This window comes from Protopterus annectens, chromosome 3.part1 (genome assembly GCF_019279795.1).
Source record: "Protopterus annectens isolate FY-2018-M chromosome 3.part1, PAN1.0, whole genome shotgun sequence".
NCBI lineage: Eukaryota > Metazoa > Chordata > Ceratodontiformes > Protopteridae > Protopterus > Protopterus annectens.
In genome coordinates, this window is record NC_056732.1 from 1,646,620,186 (window position 1) to 1,646,643,680 (window position 23,495).

General features: G+C 42.0%; 1 protein-coding gene across 1 annotated transcript in view; it reads right to left on the reverse strand.

Moving 5' to 3' along the window:
• Nucleotides 1-23,495, reverse strand: part of KRIT1 (KRIT1 ankyrin repeat containing) — a 772,078-nt gene that overhangs the window by 72,226 nt on the left and 676,357 nt on the right. The window contains 1 exon segment of the mRNA XM_044066350.1: nt 6,806-6,922. Within this exon segment, the coding sequence (XP_043922285.1) occupies nt 6,806-6,922 (117 nt within the window).

The window sequence follows — 23,495 nt, forward strand, 5'->3', positions numbered from 1 at the left end:
TTGACAGACGTGGTAAGCTCTTTATTAGAATAAGAATAAGCTTGAGTAATACAGTCCCTGATCCATTTGGCAATAGTGACCTTTGTGACGGCTTTGCCCAATTTATTGTCTGCAAAGGATACAAACAACTGATCTGTTTTCCTAGTTTGTTTGGTCCTATCTAAATAAAAACGCAACTGCCTGTGGACATCTAATGTGTGGAATATGAATTCCACTTTGTTAGAATACTTCGGAAAGAAGACTGGAAGTTCTAATGACTGTTGTAGGCAGAAACTGGAACAAACCTTAGGGACAAAGGATGGATTTGGCCTGAGAGATACTCTGTCTTTGTGAAAAACCAAGTACGGAGGTTTTACAGACAAAGCTTGAAGCTCTGAAACCCTTCTGGCAGAAGTAATCGCCACCAGAAAGGCAGTCTTCCACGATAGAAATTTTAAATCACATGTCGCTGCCGGTTCGAAGGGGAAGGAAGTTAAGGCGCGTAACACCACATCGAGATCCCATGGAGGAGCAGGATGAGAAATCGGAGGTCTTAAAAGCGCAGCACCTTTCAAGAAGGTCTTACACAATCTGTTGCTCATTAAAGGTGGGTTTATAGATTCGTGAAAATTGGAAATAGCTGCCAACTGAACCTTGATGGTAGAGACTGAAGAGCCTTGATTGAAAAGAGAAGTTAGAAATTTCAGTACTTCTGATACAGGAATAGTGATGGGATCCAGACCCCGGAGTTGAGCCCAAATAGCAAATCTTTTCCATTTGCTAGAATACAATTTCTTTGTAGCAGACTTGTGGGCCGAAGATAAAATGTGTACAACTTCTGGATCCAATGTATGACTCCTGACTATAGTCGGAAGAGGAGGAGCCAAGCCGTCAATTTTAAGGTGTGTAGGGACTGGTGGAATAGTCCCGACTGATGAACCAATAGGTCTGGGATCTGATCCAGGAACCATGGACCTTCCAGAGCATATTTCCGAAGATAGGGGAACCATACTTGACGAGGCCAGTAAGGAGCAACTAAGATCATTTTGCTCCCCATGAGAGATGCCTTTTGGATCACCCTGGGAAGGAGAGGAACTGGGGGGAAGGCATAAAGCAAGCCGGTGGGCCACAGACGGGCTAGTGCGTCCATAGGGCTCTTCCCCGGAGCCGGGGTGAGGGAGAAGAACTTTTTGCATTTCACATTCAGTGGAGTCGCGAAGAGGTCGCAACACGGAACTCCCCATTTGCTGAAAATCTGATTTGCAACTGTAATGTTCAGAGACCATTCGTGAGGAGAGAGGATGGTTCTGCTCAGTCTGTCGGCTATCACATTGGACTTGCCCGGGATATGAGTAGCCACTAGAAAGCGTTTGGTCGACACTGCCCATTCCCAAAATCTCATGGCCTCTCTGCAAAGAGGATAGGATCTGGTCCCTCCCTGTTTGTTCAGGTACCAGACCACTGACATGTTGTCTGAGTGAACGGCAATTACACCCTGAGGGAGGTAATCGTGAAGGGCTTGAAGGGACAGAAGCACCGCCCTCATTTCTAGGATGTTGATATGAAGCAGGGTCTCTTCTGGGTGCCATTTGCCTTGGACTGACCTGCCCAGGGAATGCCCCCCCCACCCCATCTGGGAGGCGTCCGTGGTTAAAGTGGCCACAGGAGGAGGTGGAACAAAGGGTCGTCCCTGATCCAGATTGGAGGGCACCAGCCACCAGCGAAGGTCCCATTTGCAGGTTTCCGTGATCCATATGAGGTGACTGAGAGGGAGTTCCTGAAAGGACCACTGAGCTGAAAGAAGCCACTGGAGAATTCTCATGTGCAATCTTGCTAGGGGAACTAGAAGAACCATGGCGGACATGGATCCCAATAGCTGCAGTACCATTCTGGCTGGGGCTTTGGATCTGGGAAGTAAGGCTCGAACTTGAGCCTGTATGGTTTGTATCCTGTCTGTAGGTAGATAGACCCGCATTCGGTTTGAGTCTATCTCTACTCCGATGAATCTTATGCGTTGAGATGGCAGCAACACAGACTTTGGCCAATTGAAGGTGATTCCAAGGGAATTGCCCAGTGATACCGTGGCTTGTAGGCTCCGCAATAGTAGATGCTTGGAGGTGGCAGTTAGGAGCCAGTCATCTAGATACGGAAACACCTGGAATCCTAGACTTCTCAGGTGAGCAGTCACTACCGCCAAACATTTGGTGAACACCCTGGGGGCTGTGGTGAGACCAAAGGGCAGCACACGGAACTGAAAATGACTGCCTCCTAGGCTGAAGCGCAGATGTCTCCTGGACGCTTGATGTACCATGATATGGTAATAAGCGTCCTTGAGATCTATGGAGCACATCCAAACACCTTTCTCCAGCAATGGGAGAATGGTTTGTAGGGTGACCATTCGGAACTTGGACTTTTGACTGAACGGTTTAGAATGCTGAGATCCAAAATGGGCCTCAAGTCCCGGTCTTTTGGCACCAAAAAGAATCTTGAGTAAGTCCCTAATCCGATCTGGTCTGCGGGGACCGGTTGGATGACTCCCTTTTGCAGCAGCTTTGAAACTTCTGAGGCTGCAGTTTCCCGTTGACTGGGTGGCGGGTCCGGGATTTTTTTGGACTGAGGTGGAGAGTGAGAGAAAGGGATGGCGTAACCTCCGGCGATAATTCGAAGCACCCATCGGTCCTGAGTGATACCTTCCCAGGCTTTTAGGTGCCTCAAAAAATGACCCCCGACTGGCTCCGGAGCTGCACAGTCGGGCAATCCCTCAGGGACTGTGAAAAGCTGAAGAGTCACAAAAGGACTCGCTGTCTCCAGTGTTGCGAGGGCCTCTGCCGCCTCTGGGACGGCGTCTTCCAGAAGAATTTCCCCCTCCCCTGCCTCTGGAAGGGGGATCGTCCTTGTGAGGGGTAAGACTTCTGAGATCTACGGAACCACATTTTCCCTCCTCTTTTAGCCTTGGGGTAAGGCCGAAAGGGAGTGGAAAATCATGTCCCTACGGCAGTCAAAGTCTTACCTTCTTGCTCGCAGCGGGTCAGTGTGTCCTTTACCTTGGGTCCAAACAAGAAGGACCCATCAAAGGGGGCGTCGGCAAAGGAAGACTTAAAGGCCTCCGCAAAGTGACACAGGCGGAGCCAGGCTTGTCTCCATAGAGCAATGCCTGTACCCGCCACTCTACTCGCCCCTTCGGCCGCATAAGAAATGAGCCTCATGGACGAGTTTGAAATGGACGACAGTGTAGCCAGCTGAGAGCCAACCGTCTGGGCCAGCTCCTCAGGCAGGTTACCCAAGAGGGTATCGGAAAGTTCTTTAATCAGATCCCTCTGAAATCTGGTAAAGTGCGTGAGATAGTTCAAGGACCTTAATGTAAAGGCCGCTGAACTTAGGGTGCGCTTACCGTACCGATCCATGCTCCTAGACTCCTTATTAGGAGGATGGACGGATGTCGAAGCCTCTGCTACATCTTGCTGGGTAGCAGATGCCACCACCAAAGCATCTACAGCCACACCTTTAGTCAGAAACTCTTTTTCCGGGGGTGCTGACAGGAACTTATTAGGATGAGCAGGCACCGGTTCCACAGAGTCTGGGTGTTCCCACGCCCTTCGACAGATCAAGTCCAAGAGCTCGTCGAAGGGCGGAGACACCCAGGAGGCGGAGGGCTGAGCCCCGAAGGCCTTAAGGAACACCGACTCATCAGCAGAAAGGGGTTTGGATTGCCAGCCGCCTCACTGTTTAAGGGCTTCCAGGATGTCTGCAAAGGAGACATCATCTGAGGACGACTTAGGAGACCCCTCTGCATCATCGAGATCAGTGTCTGATGTAAGAGACTCATCAGGGGAGTCAACGTGCTTCCTCTTGCACAATCTTTTCCTGGGGGGGTCCTCCGAAGAAGCTTCAGAAGGACCTCCAGGAGGGGGGGGGGACCCAGTGGGGGTAACCTCAGGCCCCGGGGCTCCGCTGTCTAAAGACAGGGGAACTGCCAAAGACCCAGTCTCGGTATGCAGGGAAGGAGCTGGGGAGACCGTGGAGGTAGCCAAAGATGATTTGGCTAATGCACTCCTCATAGCCCTGAAGGCGGGACCACCAGAATCCTGGGAAGGTCCCACCTCCGTGGCCACGACGGTAGACGGCACTCCCGCAGCCGACGCACCGAGAGGAAGGCTTGGGACCGAAAACATCAGTCCTGAAGCGCCCCCCCCTGGGGCCGACAGAAGAAGTCCGCGTACTGAACTCCGACTCAAGAGCCGGAGTTGGAGTAAGGGTCGGGCCCGACCCTAAAACCTCCATCGGTTCCACCAGCACCATCTCCAACGGTGCCGAGGCTGTTGGAGGAGGAACCATAGTAGCAGGGTGGACCATCGGCTCCGAAGCCGAATGGGCTGGAGCCGAAACTAACTTTTGAAACACCGGAGACTGGAAAAGTCTTAGGAGCACCCTGTCGATGTCCGAATCAGACATCTTGGAGGATCTAGATGATACCGATCGGGTCCGAACCGATTTCTCCATCGGCTCCATAGGACTAGGGGACCGGCTCCGAATGGATTTGATTACTATCGGCTCCGAGGGAGATCTCAAAACAATTTCCCTCGGTGCCGATGTGGACTTCGGCGCCGAAGGGGAAGAGTCTGAGCCGGCAACCCTCATCGGCTCCAATATCAGTGGAGCCGATATGAAGGTGACCCGCCTCTCGATGACCCAGTCCTCGGCTCCGAAACCAGAGGGATCGAGACTGGAGGCATCGAGGCAGACCGTTCCGCCCTCGGCTCCAAAGTCCGTGGAGCCGATGGAGAAGCCTGCCTAGGTTTTTTGGCAGTCGGTTCCGACAGACTGGTCGGAGCCGACGCTTTTTTCTTTTTCATAGGAGAGGAAGAGGAAGATAAAGCCTCCTCGAAGGATGGCTTAATCAACCCTTTTAAAATTAATTTATTCTTCTTCTCCTGGAGGACTCGATGAAAAGGCGTGACACACGCTACAGGACTCTTGTAGGTGATTGGCGCCTAAACAATAAACGCACGAGGAGTGGTCGTCCGTTATGGACATTTTATAACCACACCTCGCGCACTTTTTAAACCCAGAGGGTCTATGCTCTTTAGACATGCTGACAAACCTCTACGATTAATTACACAGAAAAAACTAAGCAAGATTAAGTTTTAAATTTTAAGTTTTAAGGTTTTTTTTTTTTTTTTTTTTTTTTTTTTACACAAAAACAATTCACTACTAGTAGCACAAACACAGAAAAAAGAGGGTCAAGACCCTCTAACTTAAGCAGGTACTTGACACAAAAAAATGCTAGATAGCAAATAGAAATAGAAAATAGGGGAAGGCCCCTCTAACTTAAACGGGAAACCTTCCCTTAACGAAAAAACACAATTTCCTCAACAGATTTTCTTAAAACACACTCGTACCACAACAATAGCTCTTAAAACAGCTTTTGGGTTCAAATAAGCAAATTTCCAGACAGGAAAAGTCTGAATAAAACAGTACTTAGCCCAGCCAAGTTTGAGACCACGTCCTAGCTTGTAAGCGGCAAACGAGATCTGGGGGATTAGTGGTGGTGCATCCTGGGATAAGAAATAGCTCAGCCAATAAGAGGCCTCGCTCTAGCATAGCGTGCCGAGTCGGAGCCGAGGGATCGGCTCCGAGCCCATCAGTATTGAATGTAGGCGAGATAGGATCACATAACATCAATAGGTTATGAAATAGAATATGATTTTTACAATTGATTTTTACATGCAAAGTGTATGTGTATATAGTTATATATATTTTTTGATTGCTAAATGGACTAAGGTTGATATACTTCCAGCCATGTAGTATATTGTCTTGGATAAAATCACAGACTTAATAATCTGGTTAAATAAGAGGTACCACATCATTATAAATTTTATTTAAAGTACATAAGGGTTATATTATTATGACAGATACTAAGTAGGGCAGGACCAGCTCGAATACCACACTGATGGGAGAAGGGATGTGAATTTAACATGCGTATCAATAACACTTTGTTTTACAGCACAATACATCACTCCCTTGCTTGATAAAAAGTATACATATATATTTATATATATATATATATATATATATATACATATATATATATATATATATATATATATATACATATTTATATATATATATATATATATATATATATATATATATTTTTTTTTTAGAAAGCTTGTGAGGAAACTATTACCCTATTTTTGTTTTACTTGGATCGCTTGTCTGTGTACTTCATAAAGGATTTTTGACTGGAAACAGACTGCCTGCCTTGCTTGGATTACTTATGAATACTTAGTAATTCTGTACAATTATAGATTTTTTTATTACTTTTTTTTACTTAACACGAGTAAGTTTGCTACTTCTACTACTATTGTCTGATCTGATTAATATACAGTGATTAACTAGAGATATATAGACTGAAAATCTTCCACACAGAGAAGTTTTACACTGTTTTGCTTTTGGACCCATTATACTTGTTTAGTGGGTTGTTTTGAGACTTCGGGGATACCACGGAGATTACTTGTTTTCTTTTTTTTTTATTAAAGTAGTATCCAAACTTTGTGAAACAGTATGAGAAAATAACATTAAAAATTTACCCTCTGTGTGAAGCTTGCTTTAAAACCTATAATTCTATGGCTTCTCTGTTATGCAGTTTAGCTATTCAGACAGTTTGTATGACCATCTTTATGCCTAAATTCCTCCATCTAAAGAAACATAATTATTTACTCAGTTAACAAACAGAAGGCATGGGATCCAACATACATACATACATATATAAATAACAGTGAACATCACAAGTGGAGAAACAACACTGCCTTAATACTGAACATACCTGCTTGGTGTGCACTATGAAGCTCATTTTATTTTCCAAGCTATGAATTTGAAAGTATGTGTCCGCATCTCCTAGCTGCCACATAAAAGATCCATACTTTAGACTAATGAGCAAGGCCTGTAAAAAATAAAATACATACATACATACATAAATTAGTAATAAGACAGCTGGTTTTCAACAGATATTTTTCAGACTCTTCCCTTCCACTAACATTACATTTCTTGGTTCTCTGTTTACAAACCATTAATAAGCTCACCCATTTGGGAGAAGGGTGGCAAAGGTGGGAAGCAAAAGACCAAAGAAAGTAAAGTTGTCAGTATGTATACTTAACAGTAGAGCTTTGGGGAGATGTCGCTGTAACAGTAAATCATAACACTTGAATTGTACTCACTTTATTTGTATACTCTCCCATTTAGGACTTGTAAAAGCATTTGCATGTTTCCTGCAGGGTACTTGGACAGGTCACATGATGGCTAGGTGCTTATAAAGGTAAGCACAAGATACCCTTATATATCCCATATTGGTTCATGTTCTCTTTTGTTGTTAAAGCCAATACTGTCAGGGTGGAAGCGCAACTGTGGCAGACAAGTAGCCCTATGTCCCATATAATAAAATGTGTAAAAAAACACTATTCTGGCATTTTTTCATTTATTTTGCATTTATTTTCCCCAGTTCGGTGTTTTTTTTGTTTCTACAATAAAATGTGCACTTATGTACAACTATGGATATATGTTCACAAGTTCATAGGTGTGTATGAGGCTACAACGAAAGGGGCCAAACCAGGGATGAATTTCCTGTTCCTCATTCAATTGTCCAAACTTCACTTCAACTGGGTTAGGGAGGACAGCTCTTCTTCACATGGATGGGGAACCTGCTCCAGAGAAGGAGTCATCTTCAGGATACATACAGTACAGTTTTGTACCTACCATAAATGTAGATGTTCGAGTGTTCACCCTGCTGCAGTCATCACACTTGCGTCATCCTGCCGTCAGGTGGTCCCGCAGTCGGCCTGAGTTCCAAAGTCTTGGTCCAGCGTCGGTTGCTGTCGCTTCTTCCCTGACGTCAGTGCGCCAGGGGTATATAAGAGGCATCCCATGCCATTTTCTTCAGTTTTTCTTGCCCCAGATGTCAGGTGCCCCCAATAGGTAGGCAATATATATATATATATATATATATATATATATATATATATATATATATATATATAGCTATATAAAAATAAAACAATACCTTCAGGCACAAGCAAATACACCACAGAGGTTGTATACGATAGAGTGGTATAGATAAGTTCAGCTATTTCAGAGGGGATGGAGGGAGGGTAACCTGGACTGCAGCAGGGTGAACACTCGAACATCTACATTTATGGTAGGTACAAAACTGTACTATGTTCATCGTGTTACCCTGCTGCAGTCATCACACTTGGGTTGAATCCCAAAGCTAAGGATGGGTGGTGGAGTTAAACAGGGTTAGAAGAAGCTAGTAGGCCCTGCAGAACTACAATGGCAAAACCAGCTCTAGTCTTAGAACATAGAGGTAAGTGATAGTGTTTGGTGAAGGTGTGCACTGAACTCCAAGTTGCAGCTTCCAGAATATCCTTGGTTGGCACTCCCCTAAGAAAGGCTGCTGATGTAGCTATAGACCTGGTGGAGTGGGACCTTATGTTAGCAGGTACCAGTTTCCCATGATGCGTGTAGCAGAAACGTATGCAATGCCCTATCCATTTAGAAATGGTCTGTTTTGAGATAGCTTTTCCTTGTGATCCTGTAGCATAGGCTACAAAGAGCTGGTCAGATTTTCTGAAAGCCTTAGTTTTATCCAAGTAGTAACGTAATTGCCTGTGAATGTCCAAAGAGTGCAGGAGTCTTTCTCCTTTGTTGTGGGGATTTGGGAAGAAGGTGGGCAAATGAATGGTTTGGTTTAGGGCCTCACTGGACACCACCTTTGGCATAAAGGAAGGGTTAATTCATAGAGAGACTCTGTCTTGATGAAAAATGAGGAAAGGCTCCACTGCCATTAGTGCTTGTAGCTCTGAGACTCTTCTAGCTGAGGTTATTGCTAGTAGCAGGGCAGTTTTCCAAGAAAGAAATTTTAAATCAGCTGAAAAAGCTGGTTCAAAGGGCGGCAGTGTAAGCTTTTCCAGAACAAAGTTGAGATCCAAAGTAGGTGTTGGTGCTCTCCTGGGCGGTCTTATGTTCTTAGCCCCTCTGAGGTACTGTCTTAGTAGTGGATGCGAGAATAAAGGAGGATCCGTGTTGTAATGAGCTGAAATTGCTGAGGCATGGATCTTACTAGATGAAAAGGAAAGTCCTTTGTGCAACATCTCAGTTAAATATTGTAGAATCTGAGGAATGTTTGGATCAAGGGGATTTTGGCCTTTAGCCTGGTTCCAGGCGCAAAATCTTTTCCATTTGTCTGAATAGGTTTTCCTGGTGCTGGGCCTCCTGGCCTCCAGAATGACATCCATAATAGCTTTGGATAGAGGTGTTGGCTGGTTGTTTAGGTAATTTGCCATGCAGCCAGGTTTAAAGTCTTGAGCTGGCTGTGTAGAATCTGACTGTCTCGCTGGGTGAGCAGGTGAGGAATTTGTGGTAAAATCCATGGTGGCCCATGGGCCATGTTTGTTAGAATTGGATACCAATGCTGGCGTGGCCAGTCTGGTGCAATGAGTATCATTTGTGGCCTCTCTAATCTGACTTTCAGCAGTACCTTTGCTAGAAGAGACAGTGGAGGAAAGGCATACACTGTTAATCTTTTCCAACTGAATGAGAGGGTGTCCACTTTCCAAGCTTGTGGATGGAATATCCTTGTGCAAAATTTTTGAAGTTGGTAGTTTTCGGGGCAGATCAATGTCTGGGCGTCCCCATTTTTGAGCTATCATTGCAAATACTTGTGGATATAGTTTCCACTCTTGTGGATCCATGATGTTTCTGCTTAGGTCGTCTGCCAATGTGTTTTTCTTTCCTGGCAGGAATTGTGCTTGTAATTGAACCTGGTAAGACAGTGCTGTGTTCCACAAGGTCATTGCTTGCCTGCATAGAGGGTAGGAACGTGTGCCCCCTTGCTTGTTTATGTACCACATTACTGTGGTATTGTCTGTCTTTATTATTAGTTGTCCTGGGTGTAAGAGGTCCTTGAAAGCTGTTAGGGCATTCTGTACTGCTAGCATTTCTTTTTGATTGATATGCAGATGCCTTTGATCTGTAGTCCATTTGCCCTGAATGCACTGTCCTGCCATGTGTGCTCCCCAGGCATAGTCCGATGCATCTGTTGTCATAGTTTGCCTAGCTGTGGGTAAGGTGAAAGGCTGACCCTTGTTGAGGTGACATGCCTGTGCTCACCATAGAAACTCCTGTTGAAGGCAGGGAATGAGTGGTATCATTGTTTCCATGCTGTGGCTGTGCTGAGTCCATACGCTTTTCAGGTACCATTGTAATTTCCTCAAATGCAGTTTTGCAAATGATATTAGTAGTATGCAAGATGCCATGAATCCCAAGGCCTGCAGAATTTTTCTTGCAGGGAGTTGGGTCTTTGTTGCCATTATTTTGAAATACTGAGTCAGCTGTTGCTGCTTGTCTGGCATGAGATAAGCCATCTGGGCCGTTGTATTCAAGCTGGCACCCAGGAATATTATGTTTTGGGAGGGCACTAGTTTTGATTTATTTTCGTTTACTGTGTACCCTAGGCAACTTAGAAGGTGTTTGACAAATGCCAGATGCTTTAAAAGAATGTCCCTGCTTTCTGCTTGAATAAGGCAGTCATCCAGGTATGGGTATATTTGAATTCCTCTTTGTCTGCAGTATGCAATTACTGGTGCCAGGCATTTTGTGAAGACCCTGGGTGCAGTAGATAAGCCAAAGGGCAGTGCAGAGAATTGATAATGCATTGAACCTACAATGAAGCGGAGGTATCTTCTGCAATTTTGTCTGATAGGGACATGCAGGTATGCCTCCCTGAGGTCCAACGTTACTAGCCAAGCATTCTTGCCCAGCATGGGAAGAAGCTGCTGTAGTGTTAGCATCTTGAATTTTGGTACTTGCAGATAGGTGTTCAGAATTGAAAGATCCAGAATGGGTCTCCATGCTTTGTCTTTTCTTGGGACTAGAAAGAGTCTTGAGTAAAATCCTTGTCCTTGCTCCTGTATAGGTACCTGTTGAATGGCTCTCATGTCCATGAGTGCTGTAAGTTGTTTTTGCGCCTCTGCCCATTGATTTGGTGGCAGGTTTGGCATTCCTTTTACCCTTGGCAAGGTATGAAAGTGGAATCTGTATCCCTGTGAGACAATGTTTAGGACCCATTTGTCTTTTGTGATGATGTGCCAGTTGTCTGCAAAAAATGCTAATTTTCCTCCCAAGGGAGCTGCCAGGAGAGATTTGCTTGGTAGTTTGAGGATTGAGTCATTGTGTTTGTCTTCTGCTAGCTTGGGGCCTGTCTTCTCCTCCTTTCTGGGTAGCAGTACCCCATTGGCGAGGTTTGTAAGGGCCTTGTGACTGACCTCTGCCCCTTGGGCATCTGTATTTGCCGCTCTGTGATCTGTCAGAAGCTGGAAAGGACCAGTTTTTTGTTGGCCAATTTCTGCTGAAACGAGGGGGTTGTACCTGTAAAAAATCCTTGACCGTCTGCATAGACTTTGCCTTATCCTCCATTTTCTTTAAAACCTCTTCTACTTTGACACCAAATAATACATCCTGCTGTAAAGGTGCATCCAATAATTTTGCTTTAACATGATTACGTAGGGTTTGTTCTTTTAACCAAGCATGTCTACGTATGATAGACCCAGTAACAGCTGCTCTACAGGAAGCTTCCAATGAATCAAATCCACATTGTAAAGTATGTTTGCCCACTTGTTCAGCTGCATGCAACAGATCCTGCATTTCCTTGAATTCAGACTGTTCAGTATGTGTGCTCATGTTTTGTTTTAATTGAGACATTAGGAACTGCTGACATTTCAGCATGTGAAACTGACAATTTAATGCTCTCATAGCCAGAGTTGCTGGGGTGTATATTTTCTTTCCCCATTTATCTAGGGCTCTGGAATCCCTTTCAGAGGGCACAGGATTTTTAGCCATAGAAGCTTTAGCCCCCTTGAGACCCTGGGAAATTGTTTCTGGGTCAGCCACAGGGCTTTTATAAAGGAATTTGTGTGAATCAGGTACTCTGTAGTATCTGTCTGGTTTGGCTGGAGCAGGAGGTAGAGAGTCTGGATTTAGACTAGACTCCAAGTAAACATCACCCACAATATCTAAAACTGGAGGGATAGCAAGTGGTCTGTGCTGGGGTAGTAAAATGAACCCCTCTCTGAGCCTTTTCTTAGAATCAGAGTAGTCCTGGCCTTCCCAGTGGAAATGTTCCCTCATGGTATGTAAAGTTTCCCCAAAGGAGTAGTCTTCAGGGGGAGATGCTGAGGGAATAGAGTCTTCAGCATCTCCCCAAAGGAGTAGTCTTCAGGGGGAGATGCTGAGGGAATAGAGTCTTCAGCATCAGAGTCTTCATAAGGGGGAAAAGTGTAATCCTGTTCCTCAGAAGAATCTGAGGAAATTGAAACCTGGTCAGAGGAAGCATAATCCTCCTCTTGTCTTGGTCTTTTATCTGGAGGAGGATGGGAACCCCTGATTAGGGTAATCAAATCTTCAGCCATCTTAAGCATCTGTTTCTTAGGCATGGGGCCTTGAACTGCAGACTGATGTACAGTCTTTTTGGGTTTTAAAATGAGTTTTAAGCTTAGCATAAGATTTAATGGTGAGTGTAGTCGGTATGAAGACACCTTCTGCAACTGAAGGTGTTTCCACTGCACTGGGGTCTCCTTCTGCTCCAGTGTCGGAAGGGCCTAATAAGGATGGCTGCGTCAGCCTAGTACACTCTGCTTGAGAATCCGCAGCTGTCTGGGGTTCCAATTCTGCGGTTGTCAGGGGCTGCGTAGGCGCCTCACTGAAAACTGGAGAACCGGTGACAGGCCCAGCAGAGGCCTCGGAGTCTGGCTTGTTCCTAGGCTGCCTGTCCTTATACTTGCGATTTTTATGCATGCCGGTCGTCGGCTGCTCCGACGGCATGATATAATTAAATTTCCTACCAAAGTAATGTCGAGCGAAGTCAAAACGGCGTTTGATAGTTCGTTTATTAAACCTAGCACAAAACCGACAACCTGTGACATCGTGTTCTGGGCCTAGGCAAGGAATACAATAAGAATGGAAGTCCTTATGAGGTATCTGCTTCCTACAAGAAATGCAATTGTTAACTTTTTCTGACATCGAACTGAGGCAAGAAAAGGTTCCCCAATGGGGTAATTAGCTTTACTGAAGACTTCGGACTGAAATTCAAATCGAAAATCTCAGGTGTCGGCCGACTGGCACTTGCGAACTGCTTCTGCTTCGGGCACCGCGCGGCAAGAAAGACTGAAGAAAATGGCGTTGGATGCCTCTTATATACCCCTGGCGCACTGTCGTCAGGGAAGAAGCGGCAGCAACCGACGCTGGACCAAGACTTTGGAACTCAGGCCGACTACGGGACCGCCTGATGGCAGGATAACCCAAGTGTGATGACTGCAGCAGGGTAACACGATGAACATCTGTCTCTCCAGCAGGTCCTATTTATACTACAGGCAGGGTTTAAGACTTTAGAACGTGTAATTCCGGTGACTGCTTGTTTTGCGGACATACAGGAAGTTCATCAGAGTGGGGTCCGACGATGCCTTGTACTCCAGGCAATGATCTCCTCTCAACAGCCTGTAGGAGATGGAATACAGGGATAAGATTCTGAGGTGGTCTGCATAGGACATGTTGTTTATGCCTTGTACTCCTTAAGTGAGGAACCTCTGTGGGCAGTCCAATTGTTGGATGTGCCTGGTAAGGTACATACCAAAGGGAGCACTACACTTAATGATAGGTCTGATAAATGTCAAATTGTGTGAAAAAATGACTTCCTTGGGCATAATTGCCAAACATTTGTTTATACGTTGCACGTTCATAACCAATATAATGACAGCAAATGTGCTTATATTCCCAACTATTTCTAAAGAAAAAATGCAAAACAACTATAAAACTTGTGTAAAAAAAACCCCAGCAAAACTAGATATTAAAAAAAGTTTTAAAAGATCTCAACTTTAAAAATAACTATAGCAGGTACAGAATAAAATTATCTCACCACAGCAAGCATAACTACACTACCTCTAATAAAATAGTAAATTTAAAATATATCTGATTAAAGAAACAGAGAAGTTATAGAAGAGATACAGGTACTAAACAATAAGTGGAAAATTCCCCAAAAAGATAGTCAAATTGGGTAATAACATGCACTATAATAACCATAATAATAATAATGATGATATAATGCTGTAGTTCAACCTGACATAACATGCTAAAAGTATGAAGCAAGAAAAATCCTGAATTACAGGAATTATAAAGACATTTAAAGAAACTGAACTCAAGTGATTTGCCACTATTTTTACCTTTAATGTTGATTTATTGTTATAATGCCTCCTTCTGTGGTTTTGTCATAATTGTTTTATGATTTACAATAACTGTTCCCTTTTTCTGTTATTTTAAATTGTGTGTTGCCCCTCCTTCCTATAACTATTTGTAGTATGCCCTCTTACCTTTGATGTCATATAAAGCATTCCACTAAAACTGCATGCAAGCGGTTCTGAGGAATTTCTAACGAAAGAATTGATGTCCAAGTTATTGGATTAACTTCTGATACTAGAATTCTAAATTCAACAGGAAGTTCAAGTGATGTTGATGAGGTTCCATACTGTAGTGAAATCCTGCTCTAAAATCACTACTTTGAGTAATCTTCTATTTTATTCTGCTCTATTATGTCTTCTTGGCCAAAGACACTGTATTATACTCTCCCAAACTTTACATTGTTATGAAAGTTCAGTTTACCATTGTCCTACTATTTTAAGATACTACACTGATCTAAACTTTGTTAGTGTAAACACTCACTCTGATCTAAATTTAAATGATTTTTCATATTGATTGCCTGTATTATGATTATAACATGCTTGCACACTGACAATTCATATGTATCATGTGTTTTTGTTTTCTCATTACTGTATGCTCAGTTTTTTTTCTCATTATTGTATGCTTAAACAATCACTGTTTTTTCCTTATGACTGTATGTCCAAACAGGTCATCTCACTACGTATGCACGTTTCTTACTTTCTCTCTAACATTTGTGGAGCTTTTCTCCTGACAGCTCTAATGAAAAAATGTTTTTTTCATCCAGCTAAACTTCTCGAACAACAAGAGCAATAAATAAATAAAATAAATAAATCTGGGAGATCACAAATGATATGGACTCTGCTAGGCTATAATGATTATTTTTTGCTGCTGATTGCCCTTTCAGTTATCACTGTTGTTTCACAGTTGTGCATTGTTTTTGAGGCAGAATGTGAATGGGTAATGTGTTTTTGTTTAGACTGTAGGGTAGGTTCTTTGTTTTTACTGTTTTAAACAATTATATAAAGTACTACAATAGTAACGTTTGGTAAACAGCCTGTAATTGTTGCTGTGTAATTTTTTAAAATGATAAACATATTTTTTTAAATTATCATGTATGACATGGGCACTCATACAGTTATATAAATGAAAGCAAAGCAAACTGACATAATTTTAGTTGTAAACATTATATATCACTTACAGTCCAGTATATCCAGTCATTCAGTCCGACATTACATAGCTTATTTAAATCCTGCCTTCTTTTAAACCTCGCCTCTCCTCTGCACGTACTGTTCCCACAATTCTCTTTTTTTTTGCTATAATGAGTAGGCTGGCTAGAACTCCCTCACCTCCTTCAATGGTACCAACTCTCACTCGCCCACAAACTACTAAATCCTCCTCTAAAGGTCCTCTCCTTCCAAAATCTACTCCAACCCTATCATACCACCAGACCACTACACTCCAGCAACAAAAATCAATTACAGGTAACCAGAACCAGGAACTCTGCTGGAGAAGCTATCTTCTACTCCATAGAAAAATTATGGAATACCCTTCCTCACACTATAACTTCTGTGCCATCACGCACTAACTTCAAAGCTGCTTTAAAATCTCATCTAAAACAGCACTGGGCATGCTCCTGTAACAAACCTCTCTAACATCTCTACCTCAACCTCTCTATTCCCTTTCTTCCATCCCTCTAACTACCTTGGATTGCAGCCAAATACATTGCTTGTAAACCTATATCTCAGCTGTAATCTTAGCCACTGTATTTCAAGGGTAATAGTTGCTAGCTCAGCTATTAAAATACTTGCTAGTCTTTATGGCACCAATGATACAAGTGTTGTACCATTTAACTAAATAGTTAATTTCATTTTGAACTGTAACTGTTTACTACTATTGTTAAACAAAACTTACCTATACTTCTTGTAACTTGAAATTAATTGTTGTTTTTAATTTTATTTTTTAATTGTTGTTTTAACTGCGGAGCTTTTCTCCCTGGGCCTCCGCTGAAAAAGGACCTGTGTCCAGTCGGATTTTCCTGGTCAACAAATGTAAATAAATAAATAATAAATACATAATAATTTGCTCATACCCTCTTCTAAAGAACCAATTTCCAGTTGTTTTATCTCAGTTACTATATTCAGAACGTCTAGTAAATTTGGTTTAGACTCTGATTTCCATTTTCTAGTAACTGATATTTTGGATTGTGGCCGTGTTGGTGCAGCGGTTAGCATTGTCACCTCACAGCAAGAGGCTCTCTGGTTCGATTCTTAGCTGGAGTGCCTTCTGTGCAGAGTCTGCATGTCCTCCCCGTGGTCGAATGACATTTAAAGACATGCAGGTAGGTGCATGCGTGAATGGGTGTGCCTTCCTCGAAGGTTGGGCATTGGTATGGCAACTCAGCATTGTAAAAAAATCCACTGCCAATCATAAGTGGACCGGTGATCATCTGTGGCGATCCCTAACCGGGAAAAGCTGAAAGACAACTATTATAGCAACTGATATTTTGGAAGCCATAGTTAAGACTCAGCAAGGCATTACTATGTCTAGACAATTCCGATTCTGTATCACAGCTCAAAAAATAATTTCCTTAGTTACACTAATTTGCTCACCTAGTATCTCTGACAGAGCTGTCTGCAGGGAATCTTTAAAGTCTGCCAACTCATTACACTCTCAGAAAATATGTTCCCAATTACCTCTTTCTTCCCCATCACACCTACAACATTTGCTGTCTACATGAAGTAAAATTCTTTGGAGTCTACTTGGGGTATAAAAATACATATGCAAACTCTTTCAGCAAAGAACCTAATCTTCTACACTTTGCTGCAATTTGGGAGCCATACATACATTCTCCCATTATTTTTTTTGTGAATTGCTTATCTAATCTCTCTTCCCATTTCTTTCTAACCTCCTCTGATTGATTTTTATAGTTATCATGTAATATTTTGTATGCTCTACTAATTTCTCCTTTAACAGTAGCTTCTGTTCTAGATTCTAACAAAAACTCTACCAGTTTTTGGGCTTTCACTTAGGATACCCCTATTTCTTTCTCTTTGCCTGTACTCTGACATCAATCCTGGATAGGAATGGCAATCTTTAGCCTGCAGTCCAAATAAATTCTTGGCCTCTTCCCATTTTAATACCTCACCTCTCTAATTATTTGCTCTTAATACATTGGGTGAATACTATGGATCTGTTGGAAAATTAGTTAAGAATACGAACTTAGGAATGAACACTATAATAATTTTCACAGAAGCTGTGTCACACACTGTTATACACATATGTGTCTATGCATACATACACACACACCATCTTGCTCATGAGCAAAGAGTAAATTTTAGTGCATTGTTGGACTTCTTATGCATGTAATGTGAATGAATCATTTTCAGAAGAAAATATAGTAAAAAATTGTAGGACAGATATGCAGTGCAGTTTATGATGGAACAAAAACTCATTCCCAAAACTATATGAAGGGTGAGGGATGGTACAGTGACGTAGCAGAAAGTGTTATTTCTTCCCAAATGTGGAGGTTGCATGTCCTCCCTGTGTCTGCATGTTTTTTTTTTTGGGTACTCCAGTTTCTTCCCACACTCCATAGATATGCTTTAGGTGGACTGCACACACTAAATTGGCCGTAGGTGTGAGTGTAAGTGAATGAGTGGTACTGAAGAAGACCTGCAGCAGGGCTAGCCACTCAGTGGTGTGAATCTTGGCTCTACATGACTGTCACTGTTGAAGAGACGCCCGATCCCTATGTGGAAAATGGGAAAAACGGGTTGTGGATGGATGGAGGAATTTGGAGGGTGACAAAGTTATGTATGAAGTGTGCACAGTGTTCATATTTTGGCACAGATGTCTGAATACAATACCTAAACGAGTAACCATTTCCACAGAAACAAAAATCACTGTTTATTCCATTTTTAAAAATGAACTGCAACAAGCATGAGACTGCCAGCAGTACAACCACTGCATAAACTATTGTAACCCAGTAAAAAGTAGTGTCATATAAAATAGTAAAATACCTAATACAGTACTAACTACATTACAAAACTGAATGTGAATGCATTTACGTTGTTTTTATCCTGTCACAGTTGAAGCCTTGTAAAAATAAGCACAAGTCCCTGAAAAAAAGCCTGTCATGCTTCAAAAATTCAATCTCTACTCCAGCACTGTTAACCTAACATGACATCAAGCTGGGGGGAGGAGTTTCAGAAAAATAAATTTCAGAATGCCAACAGAAGCTCTGCCTTGACAGTTTTAGCTAGGAAATAAATAATTTTACCATAAAACTACAGTAAGTGATACTACTACTATTGCAACATATGTAAAACAAAAGTAGAACACTTAAACATGTAAAAAAGCACTTTAAATCTAACAATGGAATATACAGTATTGCTGTAAGTACACTTTTCATAACAGTAGATATTTGAGGAGAGGTTACCATAACAGTAACTCAGAGCATATGGATTATACTCACCTACTGGGTGTCTTCTGGTCAGAAACTGCAAAAGCAGTGCTTTCTTCACTGTGAAGTACCAAGGCCAGTCTTGTTTTGTGGAGCCACTGCCATAATGTTTGGGGTCCCTCATATGTCCTTCACTACAATCTCTCTCTCTTAAATCTTCAAGCCAAAATTCCCCAGAGAAGCAAAAATGATTGCGGAAGTTAAACAGTCCTTCCTATGCATCACTTTGTAAAATACATTGCCTCCAATATTTTCACAATAAATGTGTGCTTACCTTTCCAAATAAACATAAGAATGGTGAACATCTTCCACTTAGATTTATAGTTTCTTCAAAATAATCTAAATTTGAGCCAATTTACCTTTTCTTCTTTTATAAGGGATTAGTTTCACTTTAAGGAATGCATCATTTGTTGAGAAGAAGAAGGCAGTTAAACCTTCATGAATACTGACATTAATTTTTTGTATTCTGTTATTCCACAAGTTAGGACAAGAGTGGTTTTGTAACATGCTTTTAAAGTATCAAAGTTATGATGTTAGGAATACTAAACTTATAACCGAGTGTATAGATTTAGTTCTTAAGTATAATTTTTGTTTGTTTAAAAATCAGTATCAACAACAGATGATAGGGGGTGCCATAGGAGCAACTTTAGATCCTAATTTTGTGGTGGTGCTGCGGTAGCGTTGCCGCCTCACAGTAAGACGTTGTCGTGTTCGATTCTCAGCTAAAGTGTCTTCTGTGTGGAGACATGCGTGAATGGGCGTACCTTCGTCGAAGGTTGTGCATCAGGGCAGGCAACTCAGCACGTAAAAATCTGCTGCCAATCATTAGCTGACCGGAGGTCCGCTGTGGCGACCCCTAACCGGGAAAAGCCGAAAGACACAACAAGGTGATTGCCCACTGGGATCTACAGTTTATTTATAAGAGTCAGTACTATTCTAAAATTTTGTTTTATGGGCATTTCATTCAGCATTTTTTTTGTAGTTGTTGTGGAAAGGCACATGAGGAATTAATGTGCTTTTTTTGAATATCCAGAACATTCCACTTCCTTTTTGAGTTTTAGTACTGACAAAGAATTGATGGTATTCTTGGACTCAAAGATATACAAAAGTAGTAAACTGGGAAGATTGTGTCATTTTCAAATTATCAGCTAGCAACTCTTTGTTATATTAAAATAATATTCATCCATCTTATTTAAAAAGAAACATAGTAAAAGGTATAACCACTAGAATTATGGGTTTAACCTTGGAAGAGAGGCTTAACAACCCTATTAACGAAGATTAAAAAGTTATTTATAAATAGGGGTTATCCAACTGGAGTGGTAGATATTTCCATGGTAAAAATACGTCTGAAAAGCTGAACTTGTGAAATGCCATGGTTCTTATGTAGTTGGTGGAATTAGTAGTGTTAAGAAAATGATTAGTGACAATTAGAAGATATTTAGTGGAAATTCAGAATGTTTGTATTCAGTGGGTTCTAGTCCTAAATTTACTAATAAATAGTAAAAAAAATGTAAACAGATTTTGAAAATAAAACCATAGCAATAGACAGGAAATTTAACATTATAGGATCATAGGAAGTTACTAGACTAATGGCCCTAGGGCCCTTACAAGCCTAGCTAATATACCTTGTTTCCACAATCAGCACCTATTGCCCCTGCCAAGAGAGACGCAGGTGGAACCCCTGGGGTGAAATTACCATTACCCATCCAAACGTCCAGACTGCATTTGAAGAGGGTCAATGAGATACTCTGACATGAAGTGGGAGTCTGTTCCAAAGGTGAGGTAACCTCTGGGAGTCAAATCTGTCTCTACAGCAAGTTCTATTAATGCAACATACCAGTTTAAGGTCTTCAGTGTGAGTAATCCATGTGCCATGTGACTTACGGATATGCAACATTTCCAATAAAGCAAGGTCAGAGATTCTCCTATTTTGTAAGGCAAAGGTCGCTTCTGAGTAGTCTGTATGAAACAAAATAAAGTGACAGTAATTAACAATCCACATAGAACAGATGCTGAAGACCTTGAATTTTCCTTTTGAGTAACCTTTGTGGTCTCTCCAATTGCTGCAGGTACTTGTAAAGGTAAATACCAAAAGGGGCATTGTACTCTATTACTGGTCTGACTAATGAAGAAAACAGGGAGGTTAAAACTTCTTTTTTCTGGAGGCAATGCACCTACTTATGAGATGAGTAATACAGAATGCCCTTCTTACCATTGGGGAGACATGGTGATCAAAGGTAAGGTTGCTGTCAGCATGTGTGCCCAGGTCTCTCACCACTGAGTGCATACTTAGGGTGTTGCTATTTATGTGGTAGTTAGCAGGAACATCGCAGTTACTGAAAGGGATGATAATACATTTTTTTTGCATTGAGTTTAAGGCCATGACTTTGGCACCAATCATTTGTTTGCTTAAGACCCTCTTGTAGGAATTTGACATCATTTGGTGATTCTAAGACCGCTCCCAGTTTGCAGTGGTCAGCAAACTTTGTCACCACAGACCTTCAGTTTTTGCTTGTACTTTTGAGAAATAGATTCTGGACAGCAGAGGTTCCAGGACTGATCCCAGTGGGACATCATTGGTTATGGGTCTGCTGTTGGAGGTGGATTCCCCTATTTTGACTGTATAGGTTCCATCAGTGAGCCAGTTTGTGATCCACCTAATGATACAAGGGCTAATACCTAGCTGGGTGAGTTTGGCAATGATGCCTGAGTGGGGTATAGTGTCAAAAAACTTGGCTAAGTCTATGTATGCTGTATGAACAGATTTTCCCTCATCCAGGGCATTGCTGACCATCTCAAATTTATTTTTATTTATTTATTTTACATTTGTTGACCGGGATGGTCCGACTGGATACATGTCCATTTTCAGCGGAGGCCCGGGGAGAAAAGCTCCACATTGAAAAAATACAAATAAGTTTACACATTACATAGATGAAAAAAAAAATATGCTAGTTAACATATTGTATACATTCATGTAAAAACTGATGATAGCAGTATTACAGTTAAAATACAATTCTGAAAAGAAAAAACTAGTGAAAAACTAGTGCAATTCAAGGGACTTTAAAGTACTATGTAGAGTTTCCAGTTCATTACTTTTCTAGAGTTCTGAGGGATGATAAAGAAACTGCTTGCTTTATTACAGCAAGGTAAGATTAATAGTCGGTTAGAGTAAGAAATTGAGAAGATATCCAATTTGTTCAAGTAGTGTAGGATGTGTTATAGTTGACAGGAACCTAGCCTGGATTTACGCAGGGGCATATCCAATGTGCCTTAAGGAATTGGGTAAGATTTTTCTTAAATTGAGAAAGTGAATTGGAGAGTCTTAGGTTGTTAGGTAGGGAGTTCCAAACCTTGCCTATAGAATTGGCATAGAGAGCATCCCCTCCCATGTTGTTGGATTTGATGGTTTGGACCAGTAATCTGTTAGAGGAGCGAAGACTACTTAGGTTGAAATAGGGAGTCAGTAGATTGTTTAGTGAGGGGGTTTTGTCAGGTTCCTTAATGATGTTATATGCTTCAGAGAGTTGGTCAAGTTTGAGAATATTTGGTAGTTCTAACCATTCAAGTTTCTTTAGGTTAAGGCAGTGATGTGTTCTATAAGGGGCACCTGTAATGAATCTAGCAATGTGATTGTAAGTCATGGAGAGTTTATTAATGTCCCCTGTGTTGAGGAAAGAGAAAACAGGGGAAGCATACAGTAGTGTGGAGAGAAGATGGGTACGTGCTATAGTTAGTTTGGCAATGGGGGTGAGGAAGTTCTTAATTCTATACAGTGATCCGAGTTTCTTATTTACAGTCTTTATGGTTTGACTGATGTGCAAGTTAAATTTAAGTTTATTGTCAATAGTGACCCCTAGTAGTTTAGTGTTAGTGTCAGGTTTAATTATGGTGCCATTATTAGATTGAACGAAGAAGGTGCTATTATTAGCTAGTGGGCAGTATTGCACTGGAGGAGGAACTGAGGTGGGAAAGAATAGTAATAGCTTAGTTTTTTTAGGATTTAGGATGAGATTCCTCTCTAATAGCCATTTTTCAATTGTACCAAAGCATTGTTGGGTCATTACTTGTAAGTCAGGGAGAGCGACATTTGAACAGATAAGGGTGGAGTCATCTGCATATTGGATGCATGTGGCTTGAGGGATAACTGAGTGAAGTTCATTTATAAACACGGAGAAGAGAAGGGGACCTAGAATGGAGCCTTGTGGAACTCCTATGGTATTAGGCAAGGGTTGAGAGAGCTTATTTTTCCATTGGACTGCCTGTTGTCTCAAAGAAGTCCATCAGGTTTAACAGGCATGAGCTTCCTTTGATAAATCTAAACGGAGTAGGGTCAAGTGTTTGGAGATTACCTATATCTTTGTTAATAAGGTCCAAGATGACTTGCTCCATGGCCTTGCTGATGAGGCTAGTCAGACTAATAGGTCTATAGTTTCCGCGGTCAGTGGAAGCACTACATTTGTGCAAGGGGATAATGGTGGCCGTTTTCCATTCATCTGGGATGAAGCCAGTGCTTAGACTATGACTGAAAAGAGTACCTGATGGTGGTGTTAATTCTTGGTGGAGCCCATGTATGATGCAGCCAGGGATGTTATCAGGTTCCATAGATGCTGTGTTTATGACCTTAAAGAGGGCATTTATGACCTGCTCTTTAGAGATACAAGGTAGGGGACAGGTGGTAGGAATGTCATGGGGTACGTGTGGTGGGGACAGGGAAGTGAAGTTTTCACAGAACCTGTCAGCCAACAGGTTGGCTATATCCACAGGCTCAGTATTATGTGGTATCATTAACAAC